The following is a 14,132-nucleotide window of genomic DNA, read 5'->3' on the forward strand; positions in this document are numbered from 1 at the left end:
GTGATACATAAAAAGAATTATGTCAAGCTAATAACATACAACTGATATGATTCCCTATTAGATTTTGCTTAATGATGATTTATGATTTGATCAACTTAAGAAAGAACTTAACTTATACTTTGCGCATTATGTTTTATTATTAAACCATAAAGTTCATTAATGCCACGTAGGCGATGGGAGAATGTTAGATATTATGGCTTAGATGCAATTATCTAACTTAAGTAAATAACAATTTATTTATGATTTAATAACTTACGTTAATAAGTTAAGTAATTATGACTTAATAACTATTGTTTGCTAAAACTCATTTTGATCAAATGAAATTAAAGAGAGATTTTTGGTCATCAACTTATACATTAATGGAACATATAAATAAAGTCATTAAATAAAATAATGCATGCTCTTCTCTTTGCTTATAAAAAGACACTTTATCTCTGTCAAGTTTGTGTGTTAAGTAAAAAGATAAAAAGAGAGAAAACTAAAATTTAAAACATCATTTCTAAAAAAAAAAAATTTATGGATCAAGGTATGATTTTTCATTAATTAAGAAATTATGAAAATCATTTTATTTTAAAACTATAAATATTAAAATCATGTAAAATTAAGATTCGATTTGCATAATAAAAAAATCTCACAACTTCAGATGGATGGGGAAGTTGGAGAACTAAGGAGAGTGCTTAGCAGTTAGTAATTGCCAAATCTCAAGTCTGTTATATTTATAAAATTGATAGATTTTACTTTTAAAATTATACAATAATCATAAATTATGTAAAAAAAAATAAAAATATTGAAGACAAAGTTAACAGACTATTAAAGGTTCTTTGATAGCATAGCAAGAGGATTTTTATCGCGCTATGACTGTGTTTTGTAATTAAATTTTTAAGTGTAACAAAAGCTCCATAATTCTTGAATATGTCATCTCTTTTGTAAATAGTTTTTCTCATTTTTATTGGCATCATCATGATTTTTTAAATAAAGAAATAATTCCATTTTTACATATCAAAATAATGTGTATTTTTGTAATTAAAGATAAAACCAAAAAGAATAAAAGGTTCGCTATTAATGTTGTTACTTGGAACTTAAGTCAAGCATTATTTGAAGAGCATAAAGATTAATTTTGATAATATTAAAAATAATAATAATAATAAAATTAATTATTGTATTAAAATTAATAGTAAAATATATATTTAAATACAAATACAATGATTATGATAAGATAAATTATAATAAGAAAATAAAATTTTCATTAAAAATATTAAATAAATTTTATATAATATGAAAATTTTAAATTATTTATCATTTTTTAAGTTAATAAATCATTTAAAAATAATAAAATTATTTTTATATCAAATAATAGTTTTGTTAAAATTTTTTATAATAATATATTTATACAAATGAATCCTTAATAAAGTAAGATTTAATTAATTTTTTATATTTACAAACGGGGCCTCATATGGCTACCACTATTTTTTTTTTGAAAAAAAAGAAAGATAAATAAATAGAACCACATATTTGGAGGGAGGGGCCCCGGCCTCATTTCAATGATTGCATTCGAATAATTGGGATGTTATATCATGATTGTCATTTGAAAAGTTAACTGTTTGCTTCATGTTGTTTCCATTTTTTACTTTTTTTTACTTTTACCGGAGTATTACTACTACTTTTCTTAGGTACTTTTTTACTTTTCCCTTTTTCTCAAGAGTAAAATGTAGGTGAGAATGCTTTCAATGGATATTGTGGGATAACGGGATCGGTCCACCTAAGTGTGAAGTAAAAGAAAGAAACAACCCTAATTCCAACCGCCAAGCGGTAGTCGTTGAATCAAATGTATTTTATATAATTACAAAAAGAATTCATTTTTAAAGGGTTCATAAACCAATTAAGCTCGGGTGAGTCGATAAAGCTTTATCCAAAATTTTGGCTCATTTAATTCATTTAAATTCTAATAGACATGATATTATTTAAAATTATATTTTATATTTTAATATAAATATAATATTTTAAAGTTAAATTTAAATAAAAATAATTTTATTAATTAAATAAAATTTTAAATTAAAAAGAAGTTAATTTTTTTAAAAATCTAATTTGAGTCGTATTCAACTCATGCAACATGAATACATAATTCATTAATAGATTTACTTTTTTTTTGTATTATGTTTTATTTACCAACATTTTGCCGTTATTATACAATTTAGAAGCAATTAATCAACTCAATGTATATTTTTCTATCTTGTTAATTGCATTTTTACTTTATTTTCCTTTTGTTTTTTTTTTTTACCAATGTGTTTATATATTGTTGGATAATATTCTAACAATTATGTTAAAAAAAAAAGTTTGTTCTTTAGATAGAGTAGTCTCCTAGTCATCCTAGGGCACCCGAAATAAATACAGAACAAGCAAAGGGTGGGTGGGGTTGGGGACCCCGAAACGACCAAAATACCCTAGGAATTGGGGTCTAGGGTCTCGAGCATCGTTACTTGCAATTCCTTTGCGCTTGCATAGGGAGAGGCAGCTCCAGTGAACATGCACTCTCACTACTCTCGCTTTACAAAAACATATTTTATTTTAAGAGAATATTCATTTTCCCAATGCGACAAAAATGCTTTTGGATTTTGGGGTTCTACCTTTATCTTAGAGCACATCAAGGCATCATTATTATTTCTTTAAAGTGGGGAAATAATGTCCAAGGAATGCTTGGAGTTCAATTAGAGTATTATTTTTCTCTACCAATAAAGAAAACCCAACATGTTGGTCTTACGTTTGTGTTTATCTTTAGTTTTCAAGAAAATCTTATGTAGCAGGAACCTAAAGCTTGTCTTATTTTATCTTGAAAAACATAGAAAGGGTCATCAAACACTACAACTAACATCAAAAAATGAAGAAAGAGAATGGCAAATATATTCCAAATTACCATTTTTTTCATAAATGAGGTTGTAGTTTAAGTATAATGAAATGAGTTAAAGATGTTAGAATTTAAATTTTAAATTTATTAGATATTATTTTTTAAAATTGATTGTATAAATTAATTAAATTAAATTTTAAATTTCTCACGTTATCACTTTAACATATGCAAAAGTAATGACAAAAAAGAAAAAACATATGCAAAAGGTCCATTAATAAAATGCTGAATTTTTAGTTCAATAATCATAGTTCTTAAATACAAAAAAAAAAAAAAAACAAAGATATTTAGCTAAAAAACAAGTGATCTATTAATTTAGTGTTAAACTATTAATTTCTGTAATCAAAATTCAACCAAGTGATTGTAGACTTAAGTGAAAAATATAAGGGATAAAAACATTGTAAATTAAAGGCGTGTTAAGTTTTAAAACACAAGTATTAAAAAAAAAAGATTTCACATGATCAATATGGCCTCATCTTTTTACCGTTTGACATGTTGGTAATATATTAATAGGTTACAGTAAAACATTTTGTTAAAGTTATTATGATTAATTTTTGGGTTAATTTATGATTCGTGTGCTAATTTTAGGTGACATATTGGATCAAAATTTGTTGACATTATAATTAACTTAAATCAAAATATAATTACTAATAGAGCACAAGAATCCACCAAACCTAAAAACTGAGCAAAAATTTAAAATAGAGAAATATAACAATAGTAGAAATTGATCAAGATAAACAAATAAATAAATAAATAAATAATTACTAATAAGATATATGCAAAGTAAAAAGTGACATGTGTGTATGGAAAAGAGTTATATAATATTTCATAGATGAAGTTCATAAATTTTTTTTAAAAATTAATAAATTAAAATAAAATTTAATAAATTAAAAGATCTCATCACATAATTAAATATATAAAATTTTAAAAAATTTTAATAAATTTTGATATATTAATTAAATAAATATTTTTGATAAAATTTTTAATATTAAATAAATATTAATTAAATTTAAATTATAAATAATTTTTTAAATAATTTTTTTTACATATTATTAATTTTTAAATTAAATTTTATTAATCTAATAATTTAAAATTTTTATTTCCTTATTTTTAATAAAAAATTTTATAAATTTTACCAGTAAAATTGGAAGTAGATTTTTTTCTGTATGTGGCTGGACGGATATTTGAGATTCTCTCTCACGGTATCCAACAAAGAATAACAACGTACAAAACTTACACGCACCTCCACGCCGGTGCATTTTAGCATGTACTACTATTATATTGCTATTATTTATTTTTATGGATTATTTTGTATAATTGATAACATTTTTAAATTTAAATATTATTCTTATAATTTTGTTATTTATCATTTAATTTTTATAATATATCTTAATTTATATGTGATAAATCTTCTAATCTTATAAAATTTAAAAAATAATAATAATGTAGATAAAAATTATATAAAATCCAAAATACTTGTAGTTACAAAAGAAAAAAAAAAAAAAAAACCCAAATTCTAAAACAGAAACAGGTAGCAGATGGTCCCATACTGCAAAGTGACTGCAAAGCATAGGAGAGGCTAGCAAGGCTATGAGATTGGTAGACTCATGGATGACCGTTGATGATACAGATCTGTGTCTTATGGTAATCGTACGTTCAGTCATCCACCGTTTTCCATTCCTATCACTACTACTGTTTAAGCGCCAGTACTTCTGTTGCATCACAGTGTCACCTTAGACTGAAAATTACTTCCTTCTCAGTGTGTCTAAGAGCTGTCAACAACAGTATGTATATATACATGTTGGAAAACAAAAATAATACTTGAAATAAAAAAAATCGAGCCATTTCACTTGAATATTTTAAAAAAAATTTATTATTAATTAAAATTTCAAAATATAGTGGATCTTTTAACAAAAATTCATTATATTTAAGTAAAATTTTATTTTTGGAGAATTTATTTATTTATTTAACTTTGTAATGTCCTTTAATGATTTAATTTGATTTATATATCCATAAATTGACATTTTGTATTTATTTTTATTAATAAAAATGGTGATTTTGTTTTTTATTTTGTTGCAAATTTATACATTTGAGAGTTTTTGTATTTTATTATTTAATTTTTCTTGAATATTTTTGAGAAATTTTGTTTATAAAGGTTGTGAGATTTTTTATTTGAGATTTCAAAAGGTTTGAATAAAAATATTTTAATTTTTTGGAGCTTATTGTTAGTTTTATTAAAATGAATTGTTCGATTTTCAACTGAAGTTTATAATTTTATCTAATTGCTAATATATAGTTAAGATTTAATTGATCGAATTTAAATTGATATAGTATTAAATTTAAAATTGAGCTTGAATTTAAATTAAAAATTTAAAACTCAGCTTAAGCTCAAGTTTTATTTTTTTAATTCAAGTTTGATTCGAAATAAAAATAAAAATTATTTAAATTCACTCAATTAAATTCAATTAACATGTAAAAATAAGTTTAATTTTTATATTTGATAAAAATTTAATTATTTATGTTCGAACTTAAGCTCAAATTTAAAATTGAGATACTTTATTAATTAAAATAATTAAAATATATTAAAATATAAAAATTTAATTACACTTATAAATTATTCGAATTAAATATAAGAATAGTTAAATTTAATTTAATCGATAAATCAAGTTATTCGAACTCGAACTCAACTCAATATTAATCAAATTGAATTAAAATTTTATTCGAATCGAATCTGATTAATTTACGAATATTAATATATCATTTATATTTTTATAAACGGACAATTAACCTAGTTTTTATCGTTGATTTTAAACATCAAGCGCATTTTAGCAAGGTGGCCCATGTCTGCAAAACTTTAACAGAATACAATTATTATTTTAAATTAAATTAAAAAAAATGGAATTTAAGCCGAAAACCAACAATGGCAGGACAATCCAAGCACGTGACCTGTCAAAAAAATAAATAAAAAGAAAATCTTGATTTTTCTTGATTTTGCCTATAGATGCCCCTTTCTTCTATTTCTGATCAAAATCCCGTTATCTCTTCCGTCCAATCACCGAATTTTTAACGATCCTTACAAAAGAGTCTCACAAAGAGTAATTTAGAGGAAGGATGAAATTGATTTATAAAATAATAAAAATTATGAGAATGAAAAAATTAAATAAAATTAAATTTTGTAATAATGTGATTAAAATTAATGATAATAATACATATTTAAATTAATTTATTATCCACGTAATGCACAAATTAGTTTTATTTATTTAAATATATTTAGATATATAAATAAAGATTATTTAATCATTTAAATGTTAAATATATAAATTTAAAATAATATAATTAAGATATTAAAATATAATAAAATTATAATTTTTTAATTAAAAAATTAAAAAATTCAAAATACAGAACAATAGTTGAGAAAAAAAATAAAATATCCAAAAGATTTATATATAAATAGTATTATCAAATACACTAACAAAATATTAAATTGAAAACAAAAAAATTCATCCCTTCTAATTAACTTTCTTTAATTTGAGCAATTTTCATCTTGTTGATCATTTTTATACACTTGTTAATTTATAAAATTTTAAGATAAATTTTATTTATTTGAAAAAATAATAATTTTAAATGTTTAAATAATATATGATAACTTATTTGTATGTATATTTTTTGCATGAATTTTAATAATATATTGATCTTCCACATTTATAAGATTTGTCAAATTAATTTTTATATTTGTTTTAAACTTTACATTTGATGCAAAATTATGTTACTGTAAAAGTTGAAATAAAATATTTTTAAATTTTAAGTAATAAAATTAAATTTTAAATAATTATTTTAAAAATTTGTAGTAAAAAGATTTTAATGAGAATGTGTCAATTCTCGTTCACAAGATTTTATAATCAATTTCAAAGGTGAAAAAAATTGGTTTTTGCTTTTACTACTTACGTTTCGTTTTTTTAAAAAAAATCAATAATACTATAAAATAATTAGTGCATCTGACAAATTAAAATACCATTTTTTACAAGCATAAATGTTAAAAAAGAGGGAAATAGAATCAACGTTGAGAGTATCATTAAATAATAAATTATGATCTTCTAATATGTGATATGTGATTTTTTTTAATTTAAAAATAATTAAACAATAAATGATTGTTATGAAATCTCTAAAAATAAAAATTATATTTTAACATTTCAAATTTAAATGACATATATTTAAATTATTAAGAAATTCATTTTATAATATCATTACATTTGAGATTTTTAAGTTTAAAAAAGATATATATTTACAATATTATGAAACTTATTTTAAAAGATAATATAACATTATATTTGAAAATTTTAAATTGAAAAAATATATATTTAAATTATTTGGAAATACGTTTTGTAAAACATAATATATTTAAATTAAATTTTATTGCTAGCAATTTAAAAATAATCAAATTGGTTTTTACTTAAATTTGAAAGGTTTAGGTAATTAGATAATTTTTAAATATATATATTTTTGATAAATATCTTAAAATTTAAAAAATGTCATTATTGAAAGAAAAATTTTAGAAAATTTCCCATTTGTTGAAAAGAGAAAGCATCAATCTAAATATCCATGTAAGCAAAATTTATCAAATTTATATATATATATTATAATATAATATTATATATCATGTTTATAAATGTAAATTATAATATAATATTATATATAATGCAAATATAAGAATTAAAATAAAAATAAATATGACAGTATCATAATTAAAAATATTTTTACTTTCATTCTTACAATAATTTTAAGATTCAGTAAACCGCCATATCCTTTCCATGCAAAGAAGACATTAGGAAGTCACTAAAGTCAATTACACATGCAAATACATACCACCACAACACAATTAATAAAAAATGCCTGAATTCCATCTGCGAATACAAACTAACCCTTAAATCCATAAAATAAAAAAAAAAATTACAGTACTTAAGATAAATTTTTAATTTTCACTGTTTTTAAAAAAGAAAAAACACTGGAGGAAAACAGTGTTTTTTGTTACGGTGTCTGCATCTGAATGTGTGTCGACTTTGGCCTTTTGTTTTAGTCTCTGCGTGTTTGGTACTTTCCTTCTTTCATTGATCTTTTTGCTTTGCGTTTTAAAGGGGATTAAAAAAGTGAAAGCAAAAGGAAAAAAAGGGTTGCTACAAGATAATAGTGGTGGAATCAATAGTGAAGAGCAAGGCAGAGCTTGAAACCAAGAGCAAAACCACATGGAATTTGTGGGGATCAACCAAAACATATAGAAATCAAACACCAGCATTCTCAAATCTCTAGGATCTCAGAATTTCAGGAAAAAAATGGTTGCTTGTTTCTCGAGAAAATTCTCCTTTATTAGTTCTTTGTCTTAGCTCATTTGATGCTCATTCTACTACTTACCTTTTGATTCATATTTTCTCCATCTGGGCTTCAGTCATTAGCAAGATAAAAGCCTTTTTAGCATCTGGATATTGATCAAGAAGCAGTTTTTATTTTGCTTTTGAAGTGAAAAGGTTAGAAAGAAAGAAAATTAAAGGAAGTTCCTTTAAAGGGTAATGGTGGGTTCAGCTTACGTGGTTCTGATTCTGAAAGGACATCTTTTGCTTGGATAAGGCGAAGAGAGAGACTTTAGCTTCACGTGAAGAATGGCTGGTCATGATTGTGCTGATCAGAGGGCATTGGTTTTTCAGAGAAAGTAGAATTTGAATGAGCTGAGAGATTGTAGAGTTTTGACAGTATGGAAATAAAGAGTTTGATGCTATTTAGACAGGGGCTACTGGTTTTGGCATTGATGGGTATTTCCTCTGCTACTCTTTCTCCTACTGGTATAAACTATGAAGGTTAGTTTCTTTTGAAAGTTTTCCCTTTACTAGTGAAAAGTTTTTGTTTTTGTCATCTGCCTGTAAACTTGAAATTCGAGGCTTCTTTCTTTCTTTTGTTTTTTTTTTTTTAATTCTTCTGTTTGTTATTTCTCAAGTAGTGTAGTGAAATTCATTAATCGGTTTTCTTAGAATTGATAGTTTCTAATTTCATGGATTTTTTTTTGTTTTTTTAAAGAAAATGTTTTGATGGACTGCAAGAATGTGTGAACGGCCCTGTGCCGACATACCAGTATAACCACGTTGTGACACATTTTCTATTTAAGTCTTTTGTAATCGGACAGCTCTGGCTTCAAAATCCTTGTTCTCGAAAGTTTTACCGCAATTTCACTTAATAAGGCTTTCCCTCTGCAATTAATTTTTGAGCAGTGGTTGCTTTAACGGCCATTAAATTTAATCTACACGACCCGTATAATGTTCTGGAGAATTGGGATTCGAATTCTGTTGATCCATGTAGTTGGAGGATGGTTACTTGCACTCCAGATGGCTATGTTTCTGCTTTGTAAGTTTTCTTCCCTTCATAACTAACTTATCTTGTGACAGATGCTGTTATTAGAAAATAAACTGAGAAAATAATGTAAACTACTTTTTTCACTTGAATAGGGGGCTTCCTAGTCAAAGCTTATCTGGGACCTTATCTCCATCAATTGGTAACCTTAGCTACTTACAGTCAGTGTAAGTTATTGCCTCTTTGTAAACTGTAACTACAGTTGCATATAATTTTAACAAATTTGAATCCATGTAATGTTGGGCTGTCCTCATTTTGCTACCCGAAGTTCCTGCATTTTCATGAAGTTATTACATGGGTGTTCGTTTTTCTTGTAGGTTGCTTCAGAATAATGCTATTTCAGGTCCAATTCCAGCTACCATTGGAAAGTTAGAGAAGCTCGAGACTCTTGATCTTTCCAACAATACTTTCAGTGGTGAAATACCCACCTCCTTGGGAGACCTGAAGAACCTAAACTATTTGTAAGTTTCAAAACTTTTACTGCATTTGCATCTTGAAGCGCCTGTGAGTTTCTTTCTAGTGGTTCTATTTCTTATAAGTTTTTTATTTTTTATTTATTTATTTTTTATGCCTGCTGTACATACGCAGGCGGTTAAACAACAATAGCCTAACTGGAGCCTGCCCAGATTCTTTGTCAAACATTGGTGGTCTCACTCTTGTGTATGTATCTGGACTTCTGTACCTTGTATTTTAATGTTCTTGGAATGGCTATTTGAAAAACTTTAAATCTAGACAATATCTTGGTACATTATTCTGCATGTATTTCACTCACCCATTGTGTATAAAACCTGTAACAGGGACCTGTCTTATAATAATCTGAGTGGTTCTTTGCCAAAAATATCAGCAAGGACTTTCAAGTGAGCTATACTTTTCTTTGTTCCATATATACTTATAATGCATGTTATTATGGTTTATTAGTTATGGTTCCCTTTTTACTTTCAGAGTTATTGGCAACCCTTTAATTTGTGGACCTAAAGCAGGCAACAACTGTTCTGCTGTCTTTCCAGAGCCTCTTTCTCTTCCTCCAGATGGTCTAAAAGGTGACTATCACTGTGTTATAGAGACTGTTTCTTTTTTATATTTTGAAATTACTCTTCTGCATTACAGTTTGATTACATGTTTGAATATATGGATCTTTGATTTCTTAGCTCAACCAGATTCTGGATCAAAAGGCCATCGTGTAGCTGTTGCTTTTGGTGCTAGCTTTGGTGCTGCTTTTTTCATCATACTGTTTATAGGATTACTTGTTTGGTGGCGATATAGATCCAACCAGCAGATTTTCTTTGATGTTAATGGTTAGCTTCTTAAACTTTCCTGATCTTATTGTTATGTATTTTAAATTTTGTATTCTTATCAGCAATACCATCAAACAAGTTTTCTGCATCCATAAATATGGGAAATTGATACCTGCAATGTTATATTAACATTCATCATTGGCAAGGGTTCCTAATTCACATGTATAAACTGCTACCAGGAAATTATTGGTGCATCTGTGCTATGATTATTGCTATCGGTTTTTAGGAGCTCTGCATGCAGAGGCACAAAAGTTTCTTGGCATGTTGCATTATCTTTCATCAAAAAAGTTTTGTAGTAGTGAAAAACTTTTGCTTCAGTCTTCCCATTCATTGTCCACGTCTTCATGTTTTCTCTGAAATCTCACCAAAATCAATAAATTATGTGGTAATATAGTTGATATTCTTTGCTTTATTTGCAATGAAATGTGTTTTTAGACAAATTATGGTTTTTGATATGTGTTAAGCCGTGCAAGTTCTTGTAATTACTTTTTTTTCAAAGCTTTTGATGTACAGTGTGTCCTAGAAGGGTTATTTGCAGATATATGAAGTTAAAGCTTCATCATTTAATTTTGATGAATGTACTTGGTAAGATGAGAAAAAGATAATTTGAATGCATCAAGAGAGGTAGACATGAATTTTTTAGAAGCACAATTGTGCAATTTGTATCCTATCTTGTTGGATTCATGATGAATAATTTTTTCCTTTGTTTTATTTCTCTGCTATCCTCTAATTCCTGGCCCTTACATGTTTAATGGCAGAACAATATGACCCGGAAGTATGCTTGGGCCATTTGAAAAGGTATGCATTTAGGGAGCTTAGGGCTGCTACTGATCATTTCAACTCAAAAAATATTCTTGGGAGAGGTGGATTTGGGATAGTGTACAAGGGATGCTTGAATGACGGGACTTTGGTGGCTGTTAAAAGGTTGAAGGACTACAATATAGCCGGTGGTGAAATCCAATTTCAGACAGAAGTAGCGACAATAAGCTTAGCTGTCCATCGCAATCTTCTCAGGCTTTCTGGATTCTGCACGACTGAGAATGAAAGGCTCCTGGTTTACCCCTATATGCCAAATGGAAGTGTAGCATTTAGACTAAGAGGTTAGTTGACTGAAATTCAGTAGTAATGATTCCTATTTTTATTCAGGATCTTCATATATGCTACTAGGTTCATCAAAAGCTATGGCTGGCAGCATCAGGGCATTGCTGTCACCTTCAGAACTGCTGTTTTCGAGTCACTATAACAGCCACTGGTGCCATATTGCACTTCTGTGGTACTTCTTGAAACTGTGTTTATGCTATGTCTATCTTTGGGCAGCATATAGATTTGGGTGATAATTAGCCCATCTTAATTTTAACTCTGCCATATAGAGTTTGGTATGATCTTCACGGGGAAATAATTTTAAATTTCCATGGATCATATATACTGTTATATATCACTATTGTAGTTGACCCTGCATAACCATTTATGTCTCCTTAAAATAGGTCCATAACTAAACACGATCATCCCATGGGTAAACTTTGATCGCAAGTCATTTTCAGGGAATAGAATTTAAAAACCAATCTTGTAACATAAAATGCTGACGCTTTCAACCACTGTAAATCATCTCTCCTGTACTTGTTAACAGTTTGAACCATTTTGGTTTTTCTTTCTGCATTTATAATTTTTTGTAAGAGTTATTCAATTTTAAAATTAAATGAAGATCCAAATCCTTATTTTTAGTTACTATCTGAAGTGATAAATCTTGCTAGAACTTGGCATCTATACCATAATAATTTTTTTTTTTCCAATTTGGTATCAGATCACATTCATGGTCGGCCAGCTTTAGACTGGACTAGGCGGAAGAGGATAGCCTTAGGTACAGCTAGGGGGCTTGTATATTTGCATGAACAGTGTGACCCAAAAATTATTCATCGTGATGTTAAAGCTGCCAACATTTTGTTGGACGAAGACTTTGAGGCAGTTGTTGGAGATTTTGGGTTGGCAAAGCTCTTAGACCACCGAGATTCTCATGTTACTACGGCAGTTCGTGGTACTGTTGGTCACATTGCTCCTGAGTATTTATCAACTGGTCAGTCATCAGAAAAGACAGATGTATTTGGGTTTGGGATCCTGCTCCTTGAGCTAATCACAGGTCAGAAAGCCTTGGATTTTGGACGAGCAGCAAACCAGAAGGGTGTAATGCTCGATTGGGTACTCTCTTTCTGTTTGCTTGCAGAGTTTTGTTAAACTGTACATTTTTGGTGCATGGAGGAATACATGCAATTAAAACGTAAATTGATAGATTTCTTGGCATTTAAGAATGTTGCATGTGTAGCGCAAATGATGCATTTAACTGCATAAATGATGTGCGTCTTTCTTTCCCTTCTTTTTGTTCACTATAAGAATATTCCTCATAACATTGGAGTAAAATATATAATTAAGATGATTGTTAACCGCAGTCTTGCATGAGATTCCATCCAGGCATGCAACCTTACTGAACTTTCTGTTGTTTACCACCTAAAGCCAAGAGGACTATATTTCCGCATTTTTTTCCCTCCACCACCTACCGCATATCTTTCTTCTTTTAAGAGAAATGTTCTCTTAACTGGTTGACCCTCTTGCAGGTAAAGAAGCTGCATCAGGAAGGTAAGCTTAGCCTGCTGGTGGATAAGGACCTAAAAGGCAATTATGACAGAACTGAGTTAGAAGAAATGGTTCAAGTTGCCCTTTTATGCACTCAATTTAATCCTTTACACCGACCAAGAATGTCTGAGGTATTAAGGATGCTAGAAGGTGATGATTTAGCAGAGAAATGGGAGGCCTTACAAAAGGTTGAGACACCAAGGTTCCGCCCATGTGATAACCCTCCTCAAAGATACTCTGATTTTATAGAAGAATCTTCACTTGTGGTAGAAGCCATGGAGCTTTCTGGTCCTAGGTGACAAAATGTATGCCTTGAAACTTTGGTGCCTACTCAATTGCAGAGCTCTGAAATGCGAAAATATATGTGATTGGTGTTCACATTTGCCGAATGCTTGTATTCATCTGTAAAAAGCAAGAAAAAAAAGAAGAGGGAAGTAATGGATAAGCTTCTTGTTCTTCACTAGAAGAAGAGTTGAGCTTCTGTCAAGAAATTTTGTTAAATTATTAAGAAATATGTAGCATGTAGTTTCTCCATCTGCACTTGCGGTTGGTCTTCCTCCCGTATCAATCTGATAGCATGCATTTTACAATAGGTATAGTTTCTGAATTAATGAAATATTAAATGTGATATTTAAATTAAAAAGTTTTTAATGTAGTATTTGAATTTTAAATTTATTAATTAATAATATGATTAAAGTGAAATTTACCCAAATAAAAAGAACAAGCTAAAATGACTCATTTTCCATAGTTCAATTCAAAGAACCAAATTTATCATCTATCCCACGGATCAACTATTCTTTGGTGTAAAAGAAACTTAATACTCAGCTTGAACAAAACAAATGGTCATCAATAATATTCTTTAGTACAATATCCAGGAGCTAAAGGTTCTATTTTTCAAGAACAGAAATGTTGAACTGCTA

General features: G+C 27.7%; 1 protein-coding gene across 3 annotated transcripts; it reads left to right on the forward strand.

The window, feature by feature from the left end:
• Positions 1-8,055: 8,055 nt before the first annotated feature.
• On the forward strand, positions 8,056-13,802 carry LOC111288035 (protein CLAVATA3 INSENSITIVE RECEPTOR KINASE 1-like). Of its 3 annotated transcripts, XM_089759912.1 has the most exons (12): positions 8,056-8,745; positions 9,154-9,286; positions 9,388-9,459; positions 9,610-9,753; positions 9,881-9,952; positions 10,090-10,149; positions 10,235-10,332; positions 10,441-10,587; positions 11,346-11,385; positions 11,512-11,687; positions 12,389-12,780; positions 13,194-13,802. In XM_089759912.1, the coding sequence occupies exons 1-12, from the start codon at positions 8,643-8,645 to the stop codon at positions 13,509-13,511; spliced, it is 1,755 nt and encodes a 584-aa protein (XP_089616038.1). In that variant the 5' UTR covers positions 8,056-8,642; the 3' UTR covers positions 13,512-13,802. The 3 variants fall into 3 exon arrangements, with proteins under 3 accessions (XP_089616038.1, XP_022734519.2, XP_022734522.2); XM_022878784.2 differs by having other exon boundaries at positions 11,346-11,687; XM_022878787.2 differs by having other exon boundaries at positions 10,450-10,587; positions 11,346-11,687.
• Positions 13,803-14,132: the final 330 nt, after the last annotated feature.

The sequence above is a fragment of the Durio zibethinus genome, chromosome 4 (genome assembly GCF_047325235.1).
Source record: "Durio zibethinus cultivar Kanyao isolate XHJ-2024 chromosome 4, ASM4732523v1, whole genome shotgun sequence".
NCBI lineage: Eukaryota > Viridiplantae > Streptophyta > Magnoliopsida > Malvales > Malvaceae > Durio > Durio zibethinus.

Bases quoted from the DNA above. Each gene is read 5' to 3' on its own strand.
- LOC111288035 (XM_022878784.2), top strand. From the start codon at position 8,643: ATGGAAATAAAGAGTTTGATGCTATTTAGACAGGGGCTACTGGTTTTG. The intron at 9,754-9,880 runs GTAAGTTTCAAA...GTACATACGCAG, and splicing joins CTGAAGAACCTAAACTATTT to GCGGTTAAACAACAATAGCC. The intron at 10,333-10,440 runs GTGACTATCACT...TTGATTTCTTAG, and splicing joins TCCTCCAGATGGTCTAAAAG to CTCAACCAGATTCTGGATCA.